General features: G+C 48.9%; 1 protein-coding gene across 8 annotated transcripts in view; it reads right to left on the bottom strand.

Annotated features, from left to right (window-relative positions):
- The window catches only part of baz2bb (bromodomain adjacent to zinc finger domain, 2Bb), a 60,186-nt gene that overhangs the window by 26,062 nt on the left and 12,250 nt on the right, over positions 1–21,874 (bottom strand). For all 8 annotated transcript variants that reach the window (XM_084689747.1, XM_084689754.1, XM_084689752.1 and 5 more), the window contains one exon: positions 1,938–2,147. In XM_084689747.1, coding sequence (XP_084545873.1) covers positions 1,938–2,145 — 208 coding nt within the window. In that variant the 5' untranslated portion in view covers positions 2,146–2,147. The remainder of the gene's footprint in view (positions 1–1,937; positions 2,148–21,874) is intronic.

The following is a 21,874-nucleotide window of genomic DNA, read 5'->3' as shown; positions in this document are numbered from 1 at the left end:
CTGTTTACAATTCCATTAAAGTAATTCAGGTACAATGCATATTCAATATTTTTGGGCGCTGTGCCTCGCAAATAAAGGTAGGTTAACAGTGAGAATGTGTAGAGATGAATCATGACTAACATTATGCTGTCACTGCAGGACATCCAAACACAACCCAAACCTCTGCTTATGCTGTTTGATATATCACATAAAAAATACATTTTAGGATGTAAACATTTTATTCCGGAAATTGAATTTGACAGTACAATGCATTATATCTTGGTACTGGACATTAGCACAAACGGATACAAATAAACGCAGAACTGACCTTCTACGGTCCCCTACAACATGGGCTCATCCAATCTCAATCACAACGAGCTGAACATTCATAAATCCCCAGGGAGCAGAGGCAGTCAATAAAAAAAAAAAAAAAAATGGATTTCTAAAACCGTTCCTTTGGCACAGCGTTTTGGCCTAGTGTGAGAAGCTGCACAGTTTTCTGGTGCTCTTAACCTTGTATCTTGTATAATGCGTTCTAAGGGGATTTGCAAACATCCCACATCCCTGTCAATTACAATCCATCAACATATACTTTTTAATTGCTTCCGTGACCTCATCGCAAAAAAGGAAGGTTATTACTGAACGGATAAATGCTCAATTTTTTATTTTTTTTTAATCATTCATGTCACTCACACATAAAAAGATTGTGTGTTTGGATTTAAATCAGGCCAATCTTCTCTGCTCCACCATCCATCAGTAACAGATGAAGTCTGGAATCACAAAGCCCTCAACATATTCAAACTCAGTTGCTATCAATTTCATTATAAAATGTATTGAACAATCTGAGAAGTAGGACGACAACCGAGAAAAGTCAAGAATTAATATTGTAAGTTTAGTTAGTAAGCTTACAAGCGTATGGAAGGTTGAATGTAATTCAATCACTCAGGATGGGGTGTTAACAGTTATATCTTTCTCCTCAGCATTACACAGGAGGCTGGAGTCGCTAAGCACAACTCAATTCTCTTTAGTCTCATTGAAGCAACGTGACTGCAGAGGTGCGACTGGGCTTTCGCCATTTAATATAGTGCTCGCTCCAAAATAGCTTATCCGAAAAAATCTCAGAGCATGTTTGGTGTGAAGGGGAATGAAAATGTATAATGTATGAGGAAAAATCTCTCATGGCTTCTTCATTGTAACAGCAGGAGGAAAAATACACACTATTTCTTTGGCATTTCTTATCATGAAAGAGGAGCACAAAAAAGAAAGAGAGAAAAAAAAACACAAATCACAGTTTGGAAATTTGCATGTTATTTTCTGGTCAGGGTAATCTGACAGCTTCGGCATCAGTGCTGCTCGCTGCATAATAGCTTTGACCACAATTAGGATGGGGAGAGCAGCGAGGATGTAGGCTTGTGCACGCTTGCTGAGAGCAGCTGACACTTCAGATCTCACCGGCTAAACTGGAGCTAAAGGTTGTCAACACACATCCGCCAGGGTGCACATCTACCAAACACACTTTTAATTGTTGCCGTTCATTAATACAACAGCCTTTTGATTCCTGCCCTAAACTGTCAGAATAGTGTGAGACTGGATAAGAAAGAGTGTTTCCTGCACGCATAACGATACATGCTCGTAACTAACACTCAAGAGAGCTCTACCAAAATATTTTGAGAATGACAAAATATAAGGAAAAGGAAGAGGTGGATGAAGCATAATTAGGGTTATGGTTTATGGCTAAACCACGTTCCTAAAACCCTTGCATAATGTCATGTCATATACTGACAGTACATCGGAAACCCCCGATTTAATTTTCAATGATTTAACTCTGCTTTGTTGCTGTGTGTGTGTGCATGCGTGTCAGCGTGTGTGTGTGTGTGTTGGTATGTGCGTGGGTATGTGGGTATGTGTGTATGTATGTGTCTGTGTGTGTGAGTGTGTCAGAGGAAGCGGGTACATACCACAGGTGGTGAGAGTGGAGGCCAGGCTAGCAGGGCTGGGGGCTGGGCTGCACTTAGAGGAGGGGGTCTGGGCTGAGGCTGGGGCCGGGGCCGGGGCGGAGGCCGGGGCAGGGGCCGGGGAGGAGCTGGCTGAGGACACCGTGGAGGAGGCCATGTGCAGGGAGGATGAGGCTGTCGACGGGGAGGCTAGTCGCTCAGCAGACTCCATATCTGTCAAGCACAATCCAGTCATCACGCTTCCATATGCAGGAGGAGGAGGGAGGAGGAGGGGGAGGGGAGAGGAGGGAGGGAGGAGGACGACGGAGGGAGGGGGAGGGGAGAGGAGGGAGGGAGGAGGAGGACGGAGGGAGGAGGGAGGGAGAGAGGAGGAGGGAGGAGGAGGGGGAGGGAGGGAGGAGGGAGGGAGGAGGACGACAGAGGGAGGGGGAGGGGAGAGGAGGGAGGGAGGAGGAGGACGGAGGGAGGGGGAGGGGAGAGGGAGGGAGGAGGAGGGGGAGGGGAGAGGAGGGAGGGAGGAGAGAGGGAGGGAGGAGAGAGGAGGGAGGAGAGAGGAGGGAGGAGGAGGGAGGAGGGAGGAGGAGGGGGGGGGAGGAGGAGCGGGGAGGGAGGAGAAAGAGGAGGAGACACCCCACTGAGACTCTCCCTGTAAGGACGCTCCCCCGTGCTGAGGCCAGGCCAGGAGCCAGGCCAGGAGCCAGGCCAGGAGCCAGGCCAGGAGCCAGGCCACCTCCAGACACACTCCTCATGATCTTTCACCCAGGGAACACGGACGCTTCCCACAAACATTAGACCACCAGCATCTGCAGCCTAACACAAACATGGGTCTTCCCTGGAATCATAACCTTCCTGTTTAACTAACCTCAGACACGCAGTTCTGGAGCCCAGACAGAAACAGCAGTTCTCTTCTCCATCTTCCATGACCAGCTAGCTAGCCGGCTCTGCTACACCGGCTCTGCTACACCAGCCCTGCTACACCGGCTCTGCTACACCAGCTCTGCTACACCAGCCCTGCTACACCAGCTCTGCTACACCAGCTCTGCTACACCGGCTCTGCTACACCAGCTCTGCTACACCAGCCCTGCTACACCAGCTCTGCTACACCAGCTCTGCTACACCGGCTCTGCTACACCGGCTCTGCTACACCAGCCCTGCTACACCAGCCCTGCTACACCAGCTCTGCTACACCAGCCCTGCTACACCAGCTCTGCTACACCAGCCCTGCTACACCGGCTCTGCTACACCAGCCCTGCTACACCAGCTCTGCTACACCAGCCCTGCTACACCAGCCCTGCTACACCAGCCCTGCTACACCAGCTCTGCTACACCAGCCCTGCTACACCAGCTCTGGTAAACCAGCTCTGCTACACCAGCTCTGCTACACCAGCTCTGCTACACCAGCTCTGTGCTGACATGGACCCCAGTAGTTCTGCCCACCACCCAGATCAGGACCTACCCAGGCTCTTTAGGAGCCTTTCATCACCGCTGGGTCTTCTGGATCCTTCCATTACGGATACCATCCTGAAGTTCACCCCCAAGTCCACCAACCTTCCAGACAGTCCAGCCCAGTTTGGTTCTTGTATCATTACACATAGACAATCCCTCCATGTCCCTGGCGCCTGTCCTCTGGTGTGGGAGTGGGCTAGCTGATTACATCTGCGAGACAAAGCTACCTTCTGAATATCAAGTGTCGTTCCTGGCCAGGAACAACACTGATGCCACGTAAACGACATACAGAGTATGTCCTGCAGAGTGCTGCAGCCCTGCAGGAAGGCCCTGGCTTCTCCTGCAGAGTGAGGGACAGTCTCAGTGTGTGTGTGTGTGTGTGTGTAGGAGGGGAGATAGTCTCAGTGTGTGTGTCTGTGTGTGTGTGTGTGTGTGTAGGAGGGGAGATAGTCTCAGTGTGTGTGTGTGTGTGTGTGTGTGTGTGTGTGTGTGTGTGTGTGTGTGTGTGTGTGTAGGAGGGGAGATAGTCTCAGTGTGTGTGTGTGTAGGAGGGGAGATAGTCTCAGTGTGTGTGTGTGTAGGAGGGGAGATAGTCTCAGTGTGTGTGTGTGTGTGTGTGTGTGTGTGTAGGAGGGGAGATAGTCTCAGTGTGTGTGTGTGTGTGTGTGTGTGTAGGAGAGGAGATAGTTTCAGTGTGTGTGTGTGTGTGTAGGAGGGGAGATAGTCTCTGTGTGTGTGTGTAGGAGGGGAGATAGTCTCAGTGTGTGTGTGTGTGTGTGTGTGTGTGTAGGAGGGGAGATAGTCTCGGTGTGTGTGTGTGTGTGTGTGTGTGTGTGTGTGTGTAGGAGGGGAGATAGTCTCTGTGTGTGTGTGTGTGTGTGTGTGTGTGTGTAGGAGGGGAGATAGTCTCAGTGTGTGTGTCTGTGTGTGTGTGTGTGTGTAGGAGAGGAGAGGAGATAGTTTCAGTGTGTGTGTGTCTGTGTGTGTGTGTAGGAGGGGAGATAGTTTCAGTGTGTGTGTGTGTGTGTAGGAGGGGAGATAGTCTCTGTGTGTGTGTGTGTGTGTGTGTGTAGGAGGGGAGATAGTCTCAGTGTGTGTGTCTGTGTGTGTGTGTGTGTGTGTGTGTAGGAGGGGAGATAGTTTCAGTGTGTGTGTGTGTGTGTGTAGGAGGGGAGATAGTCTCAGTGTGTGTGTGTGTCATAGTCACAATCACAACCACACACTACTCAAGAACATCCTTGACACGAGCCGAGGCTTCATAACAACACTACTGATTTGTCATTCCTGAAGGGTAACAAATCATATACAAGGTATCTCAATGAATTAGCATGTTATGCACATGCTCACCTTTTGTGGGTTTGGATAAAAGCACCGAATTAATCAGATTTCAAATGTAAACACATCAATACAACACTTTCTACAGCGTATTTGAAGTCAAAATGAGATATATAGGAGCTACATGAAATGTGCAGGGTTCTTCTGGTGATCGTGCAGCACCGCTAACCCGCAGAGACAAAGACAGTCTGTGAAGGAACTGAACCGTAAGATTAAGAAGAAGGAGAAGCGTGACTAACAAATTCTTAACACATTTTATATTTTCCTCAATGTCTGCCCACTTCTTCATTCTGCTGAGAGTAGTTGCAGAAATGACTTCCTCTTGGGTAATTCCTTCTCTGTAGCAAAAGCAAACGGCCAGTAGTCTCGGGGGTTCTATGTCTTGAGGAATAACAAGCGAACAGGTGTTTCCTTAAACAATCCCACAAACTGATTACTGACTGACAGTCCATTTGACAACATCGAAAGCGAAAAGGCCATCGCAATCCGACTAACGCGCAGTGGCAGAGATGATAATTGCTGAAATAATAGAGCATTTTCTCCGCATTCTAAAAAGCCAATCCCGATTTAATGATGAGAGATTAAAATGGGTTTAGCAGCAGAATTAGCTTGATGTTATAGGTAATTAAGCCTATGGCTCAGTGGTAGTTTTGGTGCTATAGAACCACCATGAGCATCTACATTCATTTGACTTTGGCTGTGTGTGTGTGTGTGTGCGCAGATGCGTTAGTGCCCACGCGGTCGACTTATACACACACACACACACACACACACACAGCAGGCTGTTGGTCCCAGGGAGAAGGCCATGTCTGCTAATGATCCAGGGATGATTTCTAGAAATGGAAGAGGCTGAATCATAGTCACTCTATAGACGGACTGGACACACACACTGTCGCTGCCACGCTGCAAACACGGCTGCCTTCAGGGAGTGGACACACACAAGGGTCACACACAGCCCTGGATGCTTAATGAACATACGAGTCAAACCTGCACACTCCACAAAACACCAGGGACTGCTTAAATGGCAGACGATTAGGAGCAGGTTAGCTGTGAAAACATCACGGCTATGATCCCTGGAATTGTGGACAGTGTGTGTGTGTTAAAAAAGCTATCTAGTGTAGTTTGGAGGGTGTGTACCGTAATTTTCAGACTATAAGCTGCGTCTTTTGTCGCATTTTTCGACCCTGCGGCTTATATAACGGTGCGGCTAATATATGGATTTTTACAGCTAACGGCTAACGGTTAATACATGGGAGCTTCCTCAAGCAGCCATCTCTTTCCCCACAACTAATTACATATGGTAATAAAACATTAAAACACCTGCGGTTTATAGTCCAGTGCAGCTTATATATGTACACATCATTCAATTTAGCTGCTGCGGCTTATATAACGGTGCGCCTTATAGTCCGAAAATTACGGTAAGTGTGTGTGTGTGTTTAAGGAAACCTTCTAGTGTTGTTTGATGTGTGAGTGTGTGAGTGTGTGTTTAAGAAAGAGTTCTAGTGTTGTTTATTTGTGAGTGTGTGTGTGTGTGAGCCTTCTCAACCACCACCCTGGTAACAGATGGCTGATGCTAACAGTGATAATCCAACAACAGAGTCATCAGCATGGATCAGCAGGATTCAGACTGCGGACACAATGTCTCCTCAGCTAATGGAAGGAGCAGGGGACAGGGGACAGGGGAAGGAGGCAGCGCAGAGTGCCTTGACCCCCTTCCATGTCAGAGGCGCCTCATGCCTCACTGGCCACACTGCTGCTCCTCTGCCTTGGCTGGCCTGTCTCTCTGGCTGTCCACATCTCTGTTACAGCCTCTCACACACACACACACACACACACACACACACACACACACACACACACACCTTCTCGCTCACACATTCTAATATGCAGTTCATACACACATCCAGTATATACACTAGTGTGATTTACACACACCTGCTCGCTCACATCTTCGTATGCAAGACACACACATATGTACACCCACATACAATACACACTTACACAGGCTTCACAAACACACACACACTAGTAATAACAACATACAGTAAGTGCATGAATACCCTCCACCTGTCCAGAAATACAGCAAATGATAACTGTGGATGTAATGATGGCGTCTGGTCCTGATGTTCTAATGGTTGTGTGTGTAGCTTGGTGTGAGTCACTCTGTGGAGGCCTGGGAGCCTGGAGCCTGGGGCCTGGGAGCCAGGGGGCCTGGAGCCTGGGGCCTGGGGGCCTGGGGGTCAGCCCTGAGTGTGCTCCTACCAGACCAAACCCTCCCTCCCTCAGCAACATGATGCCACCACACCTTAAGGGTTGGGGAGCGGCTCATTGGTGGAGCGTTTCAGATAAAGAGATTACCAGTTTGAACCACCCTGTACGTCGCGTTGGATAAAAACCTCTACTAACAAGCACGTTACATTAGAATGCTCAAATGTAAATTTGGTATAATTGCAAACAACTACATATTGCCATTTCCCGAAAATGTGTAGGGAGGGCCAGTCAGGCCCGCACCTCCACAGACCGCCCCCCCAACACCCCCCCCCCCCCCCCCGCCTGCGAGCCTGAGGAGAACCCCCATGTTCCCCCTTCCTCCTGGGGGACAGATGAGTCCAGGGCTGCCCTGGTTGGGGTGGTGGTGGATGAGGGCCATGGTGTCACCAGGCCTGGTTGGGGTGGTGGTGGATAAGGGCCATGGTGTTACCAGGCCTGGTTGGGGTGGTGGTGGATAAGGGCCATGGTGTTACCAGGCGAGGGGGAAATGCCATCATGTTGTGTCTCATTCACGAGACATCGACTTCACATGGTCAGATCCCTCCAAAAGGAGGGTCACACAACAAACTGGTCTGTTTCCTCCTTCTGGACCTCTGGTCTAAGAGAGCCAGGGTATGGAGGGAGGAGGTGCCTCTAACAGCCCCGCCCCGCCCCGCCCCATGTGCTGGGGCAGGCAGATGGCTGCACAGTGCAGCCTCACATGGGCAGGATCCCTCAGCCTCTCCTAGCCCAATCTCCACCACAGGGGGGTCCCCTCTCTGCCTTGCCGGAACACACACATCCAGCCCTGCATACTGCACTGATCCTGCATCACACACACACACACACACACACACACTACACTGTACGCATGCACACACACACACTGCACACACACACATGCCGCACGCACACACACCTCCCAGATTAGCCTTCCACAGCCAGAGACGGCGTAGCAGCAGGCAGGCAGGGTACCACTCCCCTGACCTAGCAAACAAGGGCACACATCTCACACTCTCTCCCTGGTCTGATCACAATACAGGGATAATACTCTATTCTTCCTGTTCTTAACAATGACCCACAAAACACAAAAGGCTGGCTTTCTGTCCTCATCATTCCGCGGGGAGCATACATCTTCTAAGAGGACCTTCACGCCAAAAAAGTAATTTCTGGTCGCATCGACTGCCGAGACAAGTATCGAATGCGGGCGTGAATGAAGGAGAGGGCGGGGGAGGGGTAGTTTGTGAGGCAAATGAACTCTGATGAATGATGTGGAAGTTCAGTATGACAAATGTTTGGAGAAACACATTTGTCCTTCACAGCGCGGCGTTAGCGCGGCTGAGGGAGGCGAGAGGAGAGGCGAGGCGGCGAGCGCCAATCATTTCCATCAGGAGGGAAGCAGGGGCGGAACGGCGGGACCTGGAACCCCACATGCTCCGTCCAGACTGACATCCATCACACACACATCCGCAGGGCTGGAACCTCCCATGACCCGTCAACAGGAGGCATTAGCCGTAAAATATGTAGCCCTGCACGTTCCTAATTAGACACAAAGAGAAGTAAAGGAGAGAGGGAGACAAGGGGATGGAAAGAGAAATACAGATCAAAAGAGAGAGGGGGGGAAGAGGGAGAAAAAACGAAAGAGAGAGGGCGGGAAGAGGAAAATGGAAAGAGCGGGGGAGGTAGAAAGAGAAGCACTAGCCACTTCATTCATCCCTCAGTCTAATCCTCTGTTCTGCAATACCAACTCCCTACTGTGGTCTGAGTCTAGGCTACACTGAGGCTAATGTCTGTCTTATTACATCTGGATGCTGTCATGAATACCCCTGGGTGTAGATACGGGCCTAGAGCTGGAGACCTCCAACACAACAGATGCTGTTTAGGTGCATATACAGCCAGCCCTAATGATCCTTTCCAGGAAGGAGAGGCGAGGACAAGGCACGGCAGGCCTATGCTTGTTACAGATAATCACACTGTGTTATTACTTTACATTACACTAATTCCCATCTTCGGCCTCTTGTTTACTCCTGACTCATTTTGCGCGACTCTTCCTCTCCCACAGGCAGCCTCACAGCAATACCACTGATCAGGAAGAAATGAGGAAAGAAGTGTGTAAATGAGGGCCGCCGCGCAGCAACATCCACGCTCTGGCTCTGATCACGGGAAGGAAACGCAGGAGCGCGGTGTCACATCGCATGAAGCCAACTGGCTGACACTGAACAGGGAGGAGCTACAGACAGGCTGCCAGCGCTCCGCAGCACCGCACCACCTCTACCTGCTCACACAACTGAGCATACGAGCATGTCACACTCTGAACGTGTGTGTGTGTGTGTGTGAGTGTGAGAGAAACAAAGAGACAGTAGCAGAACAGAGGGAGAGAGGAGTGAGACATGCGAGGGGAGGGGAGACAGAAGAGGGGAGACCTCCATCAGCGATCTGATTGGAAGTTCTTTCACTCATGATATGCATAATGCAGATAACACGCATGTGAGAGGCAAGACAAAAAAAAGAGGAACGACAACTGCTTTCAGCCTGGAACAATGAGAGTCTGAGCGTGGCCAGCTTGACACTCTGTTGTCATCTGAGATACTGGAGAAGCTTTAGAGGACATGCGTCTAATGCTATGGAAAACCAGCGTGCATTTTGTTATCCAAAAATCCCTTTGGCTAGCTTATAATTTACTAAAAGACAACCACACAAGGTTACTCTCAAAAACCTATTTTCTTGGAACGTAAAACTCCAAAGCCTTCGATGAAAAATTTAACTTCAAAGGCTGTTGTGATGATAGGAAATATTTCAACACCCCAGTAATACAATCATACAGTAGCAGTACTCCAAACAGACATTTAGCCCACACAAAAGGGTCTGTTTACCTAGTCTAGAATTCACACTTTTCTTCTCTTAAAAAAGAAAACATATTTTCAAGTTCCCACCAAGTGTTAATGTAGGTGATAAAAATGCAGCTCTTCCAAGCAAAACATAATTTGCATAGCTTTAACTCGCAACTTCAATTATCCACACAAAGCAAGGTGTTAATGCAGTTGGACTATGACTCAAAAACCAGGCTGGGATTCAGAAACACATTCACCATTTAGCCTCCTCAGTCTAATATGATGGGGGATGGTGTATATTTGCATGTAAACAGGAGAACCAGCCTGAATATAAATAGAATGCAATCACCTGACAAGAGACAGAGCTACAAATTAAACATGAGACCAAGCCGCCGGTGCAAAGGTTATCTGTCATTCTCCACCGCTAAATAAAACCAGTCAGGCCCAAGGGCATTCTCTATCTGCTTTCATTCCACTGTAGCACACACAAGACATCTTCATTGGCAATTTCTCATTAGGGAAACTATTGGAGAGATAACCAACATAAAAGACTTAACTTTTTTTCCCTCAGAAAGTTGCACAACCTGTGATAAAGGAAACTCAATTAATCCCACTCACTACTCATCAGTTGATGGCTGTGTACAGTAGTCTAGGGGATTCTTTTCAATCGTATGATGGGCCAACTTGCTGTGTCTTGGTCATAAAGACAGTTGGTGAAGTCCTTTCTCCAGAAGTCATTACTAGCTGTACAGTAGTAACAATGGTGCTGTCTGTCATGAGGAAACACACCAACCAAAGTCCAAGATCCGGAGCAAAGAAAGATAGTACTGTGCAGTTCACCATGCTAGCAACACCACCAGCCTGTGCAGGCTAGTTGTAGACTAGTTCACCAGGCTAGCAACACCACCGGCCTGTGCAGGCTAGTTGTAGACTAGTTCACCAGGCTAGCAACACCACCGGCCTGTGCAGACTAGTTGTAGACTAGTTCACCAGGCTAGCAACACCACCGGCCTGTGCAGGCTAGTTGTAGACTAGTTCACCAGGCTAGCAACACCACCGGCCTGTGCAGGCTAGTTGTAGACTAGTTCACCAGGCTAGCAACACCACCGGCCTGTGCAGACTAGTTGTAGACTAGTTCACCAGGCTAGCAACACCACCAGCCTGTGCAGGCTAGTTGTAGACTAGTTCACCAGGCTAGCAACACCACCGGCCTGTGCAGACTAGTTGTAGACTAGTTCACCAGGCTAGCAACACCACAGGCCTGTGCAGGCTAGTTGTAGACTAGTTCACCAGGCTAGCAACACCACCAGCCTGTGCAGGCTAGTTGTAGACTAGTTCACCAGGCTAGCAACACCACCGGCCTGTGCAGGCTAGTTGTAGACTAGTTCACCAGGCTAGCAACCCCACCGGCCTGTGCAGGCTAGTTGTAGACTAGTTCACCAGGCTAGCAACACCAGTAAGGCTGAAGGCTCCTGTCTGTCTTCAAGGCAGGACAGCTCCACATCAGTGACCTTCACGCATCATATGACCGGCTAAACCACAACATGTCTGCTTGCTATTTATGTGGAGGGAAGGAGCAGAGCTTTCATCCTGGTTGTGCCTCACCACAGTGTCGGGGTTGGCACATACAAGGCGTGCAGGATCAAGGTGAGCATCAGGAGGATGTGTCTGTCAGGGAGGTCCATCTCTCCTCTCAGACGAAGGCAGGGATAAATCACACGACAGCAGCAACACTGAGAGTGGAGCTGTTCTGCAGCCGGATGGAACAATAAACATCCACCACATCCCTGACAGAGGGTACCTCACCCACCGGGAGAGGAGGAGGAGGATGAGAAAGAGGAGGATGAGGATAGTGGAGACCAAAAAAAAACACACACAAAAAAAAAACACTCAATCACTTAAGTGCTACATTTACCCAAGTTCACTTCAGTGCTGGAGTGTGTAAATCTGGCCTTGGCACCAAGCTGCCACAGGGAGGGTTGAACAGCCTCATATCAGACAAAATAACATCAAGTGTTGCAAAGTGCTTTAGATAGAAGTGAGGGGACTGAATAAACTGTTCTGCCTTTGAAAAAGAGCCCAGGCTAAAAGGCCCATCATGCATTCTCACACATCTTAATACTTTTGCACTACATCACAATTCCTGTTTTTGCACGACATCACAATTCCTGTAATATTTGTATTTTATATTGTATTTTATATTGTAAATTGGCAACTTATATTTTATTGTATATTTAATTTTAATTGTATTCAACTTAGTATTGCTAGTTTATGTATCCTTAGTATAGTTAGACCATATATTAAAATGTAAGATTCCTATATGTTTATTGTATGCACCTTCCTGCCAAAGCAAATTCCTTGTCTGTGCAAACTTTCATTGCAAATAAATCCCTTTCTGATTCTGATTCTGAACAGGAGCACATCAATTCACTTCCAACCTACAGATCTGCATCAACACTACAGGAAAATACACTGGCTGCTCCTACAATAACCGTCGTGCTACAATAGGGTGGGGGAAAAAACCATGGAATGAAACATCCATGAACTAAAACCTCAATCTCACAGCAGAGAGAGGCCCTGAACCTTCCAGAACGGCCCCAGCATGAATACAAAAACACGGGGCAGCCCTGGACATAGAGTCCAGCCAGCCCTCCTGGGACATTGTTACAGCTCCACAGGGAGTGAGACTGAAAGGAGCTGAGGCCTGATTCACAAGCCACCCCAAGCGCACCCTACCCTGTCCTTTATTTATTTGTATTTTTGAAGTGTGAATCTGAGGGGGGGGGGGGTTCTGAAGCTACTGTGTTGTGGGAGCCTGGCCTGGGAGTGTGTCAGGGGCAGAGAGAGAGGGCCGAGCCAGGCTGGTGTGAGTGTGTCAAGGGCAGAGAGAGAGGGCCGAGCCAGGCTGGCGTGAGGGAGGCTGACAAGAGAGAGAGGATCTCCGCAGGCAGCAGAGGACTTCAGCCACATGGTCCCTGCATCCACACAAAGGAGAGAGGGGAGCCGGTGGCTGGTCACCCCCCTCCTGCTCAGCCTCGCCTGCTCAGCTGAAGCCTACTGACTGACTGCCATTCAACTCCATCTGTCAATCAAACACTGACCCGCCCCCACATTACTATCAACGCATGCTGAAGAATGCGCGTACAATTGGCACGCACACACACACACACACACACACATATATGCGTCAGTGTGAAGACACAGCATACTAAACATATGTGAAGGCCCCACACACACACACACACACACACACAAATGTAAAAAAAAAAAAAAGGAAAAAAACATTAAATTAAACATTCAAATTATTTAAAAAAATACTCTAAATATATCAGTATTTTAGTTTGTGATTTTCAGGGATGTAATCCCCTCACTGTCAACCCACAGGAGGAGAGTGCTGGAGAAGATGGCCCTCCCTCCTGGGATGAAGTCACACATGTCACTCTGGGGGGAATCACGCTCTCTGGCAGCAGCTGCTGTTCTTACCAGACTCACGTTTAAAGATACTATCACCCCTGATTAACATAATCTAATCAATGCTGTGAATTGACTTCTAATTAACATGAGCACACCTCTCCTGTACTAACCCTGAAGACACAGCGAACCACTACAGTTGTGACCAGAACAACACAACACAAAACAAGGAAACTAAATCAAATGGTTTTCAGCGGGAGCCAGGCAGCCAGCCCTACAGCTCAGCCTGTACGTTGAATCACCCACAACACTATCAGTCCAGACAGTCTCTCCATCACCATTTTGACTAGAAACAAAGATGGCGCGGTACGCTGTGTTGTACCAATTACTCCACAGCACAGGATTTCATTTCAACCAATGTGTTGAACAAATGGCATTCAAGTCTCGAGGTTTGAAGAATCCTTTTTGCATCAGGTTCTGGAAGTGTTTTTCAAGTGTGCAGAAACAGAGCAATTATCTCTGAGCATATAACCTAGTATAACCTTAAACTAAACACTGCTCCTTAATGTGGCAAATCTGCATAATAATCAAGAGGAGACAGACTCTAGAGAAATGTCTACATCAACAGCAACGGGGAAAAATACCTTGCACAGGATTTTTGTAATTCCTGCATGGATAGAGAACTGCCTTAAAGAATACACAGTCGGATTTGAAGGGCTTGATTAAAATATTAAAAAAATGCAAACCCTTGCAAAACAACTGTGAAGGTCACTGTGCAGAATCCTTTCAGAAGCGTTCGAAAAGACGAAGGCAAACACAAGTGGAATGGTCTCGTCCACACAATCACAGCAGCATATAAAGCTGACATTAATCACACCAGCTCGGCTCCACTGAGTTGTACTAATAAGTGTAAAATTACAGCAACAACATAAGATGGATAAACGGCTGGATGGTGTCTGACTGATATTTTAATACTAAAACTTCCTGTTTGAAGAGGGTCACACTTTAGTTAGTAGTGAGGCCCTCTCATTACAAGAACACACTGGCAGACTCCTCCACACCAAGACATGGGCTGAGCCGCTAAACACAACACAGGTTACGCAAGAGGTGGACTATTAGAAGAAGAAAAAAGGCTTTGATGTGTTTCTGTTCATTTCAGGGGAATTCAATTATCAAGTAACATGTGCCCTATGATGTTTGTGGGCAAAAGTCACACAATGAAGCAATTTGTATTCAGCTGTGATGAATAAAATGGAGTGTCTCACATTTGGCCTAATTTCTACTTTGTATGAGTGCCACTTAAAACCAGAGCCCAGGTTAGCCCAGGGGTAGCCCAGAGCTAAGTGTAAATGACAATTTAGAAGCCATGAATACATTCTGAACATCCACAGCCTTTCACAGCAAGCTGGCACCACTTTTAAGAGAAAACATAAAAGAGTTAGTATTTTTAACCGGTGGTAATCCCAACTGTTTCCAATCCTCAGCTTGTACAACCATGTACAGTTCTGACTATTCTCCTCAGTTCTTGCAGGGACACTTCTTCCTGTTTAAGGGCCAATCACAGGCAAAGGAAGGCTGACATATGATCTGAGTTGCTAAGGACACTAGTCACTCCAGAGAGGTCACTATCGGGCACAGGTCTGTATAAGGTTGAAACAAAAAGGCTGCTCCACATGCAGTACTGAGGTGAACACACAGTGTCCTATATCACAGAGCACACATTTCTTAAGGAGAACATTTCTTAACATAGAATCATGACACAATAAGGCAATTAGGTGCTAAAATATGAGAGAACAGCGACTAGCTCTTCCAAATAAACAGTAAAGGGCCATTTAAAGAGCGTTCTGAGTCTATCATGAGTTCAACAGAGCTCGTTATCAAATAGCCATGTTTTCTCCCATCCCCAGAGATGAAGCAAACACGAGTCTGTTCAGTCAGAGCAGCGTTCTTCTGGCTGTGAGGAAGGACAGGTCGTGGCCCATGCCTTTCACCAACACCCCTCACACATGCGTCACGTCAAAGGGGGAAAAGGAGGCACTCCATAATCTAAACCGCACTCCTCCATTATCTGATCCCCTGGATCGCGTTCGTCTCTGCTGCAGAGCCAGTGACTCCAGCCGGTCTGAGCAGAGACCCGCTTAGCCAGTGAATGAAAGGTTATCAGAGACGGTGGTGTCACAAGCCTGGGTACAACAGTATCGTCATGGGTGCTATTCTCCTTCTGTGCTTCTTTAACTGTGCACACAGGTAGAACTCAAATGACATTTGTGGGGGTGATTAAATGAAATAGGCCTTATTGTTTTTCTGCCAAAAATGTAATTAAATGAAAAAATCTCCTCTCGAGGAGGATGAAACCGAAGACAGAAGATTTGAGGCGAACAGAGAAGGAGGAATTTATTATTGCCCAAAAACACCTGAAATTCATCTGAGATTTAACAGTGAGCGCAAGGCGTGTGCAGCTGTGGCTTCCACGGCGACAGTACTCAGGGCTGAGAGTCACTGGGGAGACTCATCAGGCTATTTTTATTTTGATGAATGTGTGAAGAAAATAACTAATTTCCTGTCTGCCTCTGAGCCATCTTCTAAAAAGAAGCCTCTCTGTTCCAAATGAACATTTCCATCATGTCGCTTTGGTCTTTCCTGTGTGTCTTTGTCTCCAGCAGGTCTAAATGGGGCGCGTGACGCCCGTGACCTCTCAACAGCCTGAGCAGGATACACATGGACATGCTAATAGAAGAACATTTCCCAGATATGAATGATTGCTGCACTCCAACCTGTTGTGGGCACCACATCTAAAATCCTTACTTGTGAGAGAAACTTTTCATTTATCAAAAGCTCTGGCGATCTGAAGCGGAACATGCTGTGTGTATACACATGGGGACGATACGGAACCTGTTCTGAGCTATGCGGGTGGCACAAGGTTTTGACACCTGACTTGGACTCAGCCCAAATGACTTTGTCACGCAAGCTGGCCGGCTGTGGGAGCGGTAGAGACCAGTAGAGAGACCAGGGTGAGGATCTTCCACCAACACTGTTCAGGGCTCCAAGTATCTCCAGTCAACAGCCAGTCAGAAGCTTTCCCAGGTTAGGGCTGTCAAGTGATCTGGGATTCCTGAAGTGCTCACACACACACACACACACACACACACACATTCCTGATGGCTCCCTGTCATGTCAGCTGCAGAGGTAGTGGAAGGCTAAAGAGCAGGAGGACTAGAACCCCCAGAGGATCTGCACTGTGCTCATCTGCATGCAGGAACAGTGAGGTTCCACTGTCACCTGTGACCACAGGACCCTCGGAGCCCTGTCATAGCACCTCACAGCGCCTTCTCTCTCACACACACACACACACACACACACACACACACACACACACACACACACATCCCCTCCTCGCCAAACACTCCGTCTTGCTAAGGAAACTAGATAATACCTTGTTCCATCCCATTACGAATGGCTTATCTAATTATAAATAATTTGTGATGTGCCATAAAATAATATTAGCAATATCAGTGCCATGTCAGTCATATTTGGCAGTGCATTTTTATGTTGGCTAGTAAAGGTATTCCTGACATCTGTGTGTCTGGCCTTTAAGCAGTCTTTTCTCTGCTGTTGTTGTCATAGCAGGTGCAGGTGTAGGAAGAGTGTGCAAAACAGAGCGCCTCGCGCACACACAGCCTCGCTAATGGGAAAAAAAGAAGAAAAAAAAATATTGAGCTGCACACAGCTCTCGTTACCACGGCACCTCAGTGGGATGAGGGGCCGCCTGGATGAGGCTGGCCTCTCGAAGCTGTGTGCAGCCGTGCCTGAAACAGGGGAGGACAGATGCCTGGCATGGTACCCTGGCCTCACCCTCCATCCAGACCCACAGAAACACCATTCACTCCCTCTCAACGATCACAATCTCTAACAGGCTAGAGGACAGCAGAGCCCTGGCTGAGCAGAGAGGCCCCCTCTCCTGTTGGGCCCCAGAGCTAGTCCAGCCAGCCTTCCACCAGGCCCAGAGCTAGTCCAGCCAGCCTTCCACCAGGCCCAGAGCTAGTCCAGCCAGCCTTGCACCAGGCCCAGAGCTAGTCCAGCCAGCCTTCCACCAGGCCCAGAGCTAGTCCATCCAGCCTCCCACCAGGCCCAGAGCTAGTCCAGCCAGCCTTGCACCAGGCCCAGAGCTAGTCCAGCCAGCCTTCCACCAGGCCCAGAGCTAGTCCAGCCAGCCTTGCACCAGGCCCAGAGCTAGTCCAGCCAGCCTTCCACCAGGCCCAGAGCTAGTCCAACCAGCCTTCCACCAGGCCCAGAGCTAGTCCAGCCAGCCTTCCACCAGGCCCAGAGCTAGTCCAGCCAGCCTTGCACCAGGCCCAGAGCTAGTCCAGCCAGCCTTCCACCAGGCCCAGAGCTAGTCCAGCCAGCCTTCCACCAGGCCCAGAGCTAGTCCAGCCAGCCTTGCACACGGCCTTTGCAGTCAAGGGGTTTGATGAGGGGGAGCCCCCACAGTGATCTCTCCCTGGTTCGCAGTGTGGGGAAAGCCTCCACACACCATCCTTGTTGTGGAGCGAGACAGAGCTGCTTCTCCAGCGAGCACGGCCCAGCATTTGTAAATGGGGCCGTAAACGTGCGTGGGTCGGGATGGCTGGCAGGTTAATCTCTGTGTAAAAGCAGAGCGCAGCACAGACACAGGGAACACAGCGCCCCAGAACACACACACACTGCCTTCAGACGGCCAGGAAGGCCTTCAGCTTTCACACACACATTTTGCAATTTATTTATTTATGTGTCTATAAATTCTATACACCCACACACATCTTTAATATAATACACACTTTGAAATATATACATAATATGCCAGGCTAAATTAGACCTTAACGCCACTCGACAAATTACAAAACATCTGGGCTGAATGACAATTGTTAGAATTGCATTAATTGTTTACATGAAGAGCAGGGAAGCATAGCTTCCTTTTTAACTGAAGGATGCCATCAAAATCCAAACATTTCCTCCTGAATATTCAGGGCATGTGAATACAATATTCATTTTGCTGCAGGAGAACAGTCGATGCATAACAATGAGAGCGGCTAATGAAATCAACCATCAAGCTGAAATGCATCCATATTAAAACCAGGGTCTCGGTGTCATTCGCTTTTTTGCATCGTTTGTTCTTTTCCTCATTTCTTTCCTCTGACCTTTCAATATTTCTCTCCTACCTTGAATCTGATCTCAGCCAAGAAGGATGATTGCATACCCTTGCTTTATTCTGGGCATGTTTCCTCTCTGCAACAATGTAGACTACAGTTTCTGACTACATTACCATTATTATTATTATTATTATTATTTGCACAAAGAATAGACTAGGCCCACATACCCGTCATTATAAACTGAAACAATATGAGCCACTTTAGGAGTTTGATTATCTGAAATAAACACATACAAGCAGCATTAGTGTGATTAGAATTCTGGAACAAATGTGCAGAGAGAACTTCCTTCATTTGCAACTAGATGTCTAACCAAGTCATTAGAGGTATTCCATTACAAATGTTGTTTAACGATCAGGCAGGTTTTGTCAAATCAATTATCCTAATAGTTAAACAAAAGACAAATATATCAAAGCTACTCACAAACACTGCATCTCCAGTGCTTGGCAAGGGAAAACATGCATGCTTACTTTTCATTTTCTTGCAAACACTTGTGAAATTCACATGTGAATTTAGTCAAGAGCAGAGCAAATAGCAGATCCCTTAGCTTGTTCATGTGAGATGTAGGTCTATGTAGTGCTGTTTGCACGCTGTAACAATATGTTGCATTAAAGCAGAAGTGTGCAGCAACTCATTCCTTTTAACGGCTGAAGAAAATGACTGGTCAGATAAAGAGTCAGAAAAGCCTAAGAGTCTCAGAGTGGAAACTCTCAGAAGTGACAGTATAAGGACAATAAAAGGAGCACATAAAAATTAAAACATAAAAAATGGCCTGATCCTTTATCGCAGATCTCCTAGCAATGATTAAACGCTTTTTTCCCTGTTGTTCTTCTCATCATTTAGTCATGGCCATGCAAACAACAGCTTCCGGCCTCCACCTACTAACTTCCACCCCAAAATTGACATTTTAATCCTTTTCCACATCCCTAGTAAACAGTGGTGCTGGGATAATTGATCAAAGAGCGCGAGGGATGTGTGTGAGGAGGAGGGTCAGCGGGCGAGCCCTAGGCTGGAGGGAGACCAGCACAGAAGCTCCCTGGCTGCTGGTTCTCTTCCCTGACAAAGACTCCATCTGCCACCGAGCCATTTGCAGCCTCCGAGTCAGAATATCAATGATTTCCGACCATTCTGCAAGTCTGCGTTCACCTTGGTCTCACCTCCACAGCCTGTCTGAGCGCTGACAGTACAGATCTTCTCTCTGTAGGCACCCCAGGCTGCCAGCTCATCCAGCCCTCACCCAGCCCTCATCCAGCCCTCACCCAGCCCTCATCCAGCCCTCACCCAGCCCTCACCCAGCCCTCACCCAGCACTCACCCAGCCCTCACCCAGCCCTCATCCAGCCCTCATCCAGCCCTCATCCAGCCCTCACCCAGCACTCACCCAGCCCTCATCCAGCCCTCGCCCAGCCCTCACCCAGCACTCATCCAGCCCTCATCCAGCCCTCACCCAGCCCTCATCCAGCCCTCGCCCAGCCCTCACCCAGCCAAGTGGCATTTATGCAGCCCCTGGACGAAGAGAATTTTATTAGCATTGATATTATTTGAACTCTTTCAGATGCGTATACCATCAGGCCCGTGAGGTTTCCATATTTTTTTTTATTCACACTTGAATAATGATAAGAGGCAAATAGGAATTGGAAACATGGACGGTTTAATTCAGGCTGACAGAACAGGGGAAGAGGGGGTATCTGGCCAGTGAGTCCTTTCTGGGCCCTCTGCGTGTTATAGGATTTTCATTTTGCAGAGCACCGTGTCTGTTGTGCATTTTGTGATGAAGTCAGTGTGTAGGGTGCGTGTGTGTGTGCGCGCGTCTCTGCTGGTGAAGTCTCAATGCCAGCATTAAAGTGGGATGGCAGGCAGCTGGCCATAACTACTCTGAAAGATACTAAAGAAAATTTAATTTTCCTGCTCACCATCTGCACACCCCACTACAGAGAAGCCCTTATGGGCCTGCCCTCCTCCCTGAACACAGCCCTACTCCCTGAACACAGCCCTCCTCCCTGAACACGCCTTCCTCCCTGGACACAGCCCTCCTCCTGAACACAGCCCTCCTCCTGAACACAGCCCTCCTCCCTGAACACAGCCCTACTCCCTGAACACAGCCCTCCTTCTTAACACAGCCCTCCTCCCTGAACACAGCCCTCCTCCTGAACACAGCCCTCATCCTGAGCACAGCCCTCCTCCTGAACACAGCCCTCCTCCCTGAACACGCGCTCCTCCTGAACACAGCCCTCTTCCCTGAACACGCCCTCCTTCTGAACACAGCCCTCCTCCCTGAACACAGCCCTCCTCCTGAGCACAGCCCTCCTTCTCAACACAGCCCTCCTCCTAAACACAGCCCTCTTCCCTGAACACGCCCTCCTTCTGAACACAGCCCTCCTCCCTGAACACAGCCCTCCTCCTGAACACAGCCCTCCTCCTGAACACAGCCCTCCTCTTGAGCACAGCCCTCCTCCTGAACACAGCCCTCCTCCTGAGCACAGCCCTCCTCCTGAACACAGCCTTCCTCCTGAACACAGCCCTCCTCCTGGACACAGCCCTCCTCCTGAGCACAGCCCTCCTCCTGAACACAGCCCTCCTCCTGAACACAGCCCTCCTCCTGAACACAGCCCTCCTCCTGAACACAGCCCTCCTCCTGAACACAGCCCTCCTCCTGAACACAGCCCTCTTCCCTGAACACAGCCCTCCTCCTGAGCACAGCGCTCCTCCTGAACACAGCCCTCCCCTGTGGACCTTGCCAGGGCTGTCCTAAGGCCCGCCCCGCTCCGACCTCTGACCCCTGAAGGGGAAGCATGATTAGTTCAACTCAAATGAGCGTGTGGTGCAGCTGGCTGGAGCCCATCCCTTAGGGTTAAATCCCGGGGCATAATTACTCCCTGGAGGTTCCCAGTTCCACCTTGAAGCTGCCCCAAGAACAGAGGTTTTCAAGACCAGGAGGAACCACACACTCATCTGATCATGGTACAGAAGGGGCTGTGGCAATCCCCCACCCCCACCCCTTAAGTGTCTCTCATAGTCTTTTTTCCTTGTAGTCTCAACAACTAGGCTACTCTCTATAGGGCCCTCTCTCTCTCTAGTTACCCTCTCTCTCTAAAGGACCCTCTCTCTCTATAGGACCCTCTCTCTCTCTATAGGGCCCTCTCTTTCTATAGGGCCCTCTCTCTCTCTATAGGGCCCTCTCTCTCTATAGGGCCCCTCTCTCTCTATAGGGCCCTCTCTCTCTCTATAGGGCCCTCTCTCTCTCTATAGGGCCCTCCCTCTCTATAGGGCCCTCTCTCTCTCTATAGGGCCCCCTCTCTCTCTATAGGGCCCTCTCTCTCTCTATAGGGCCCTCTCTCTCTCTATAGGGCCCTCTCTCTCTCTATAGGGCCCTCTCTCTCTCTATAGGGCCCTCTCTCTCTCTATAGGGCCCTCCCTCTCTATAGGGCCCTCTCTCTATAGGGCCCTCTCTCTCTCTATAGGGCCCTCTCTCTCTATAGGGCCCT

The sequence above is a fragment of the Hypomesus nipponensis genome, chromosome 23, assembly GCF_054491055.1.
Source record: "Hypomesus nipponensis isolate SF chromosome 23, ASM5449105v1, whole genome shotgun sequence".
In the NCBI taxonomy this organism is placed as follows: domain Eukaryota; kingdom Metazoa; phylum Chordata; class Actinopteri; order Osmeriformes; family Osmeridae; genus Hypomesus; species Hypomesus nipponensis.
Note: the sequence above shows the minus strand (reverse complement) of the source record. Positions and strands in the feature narration are given on the sequence as shown.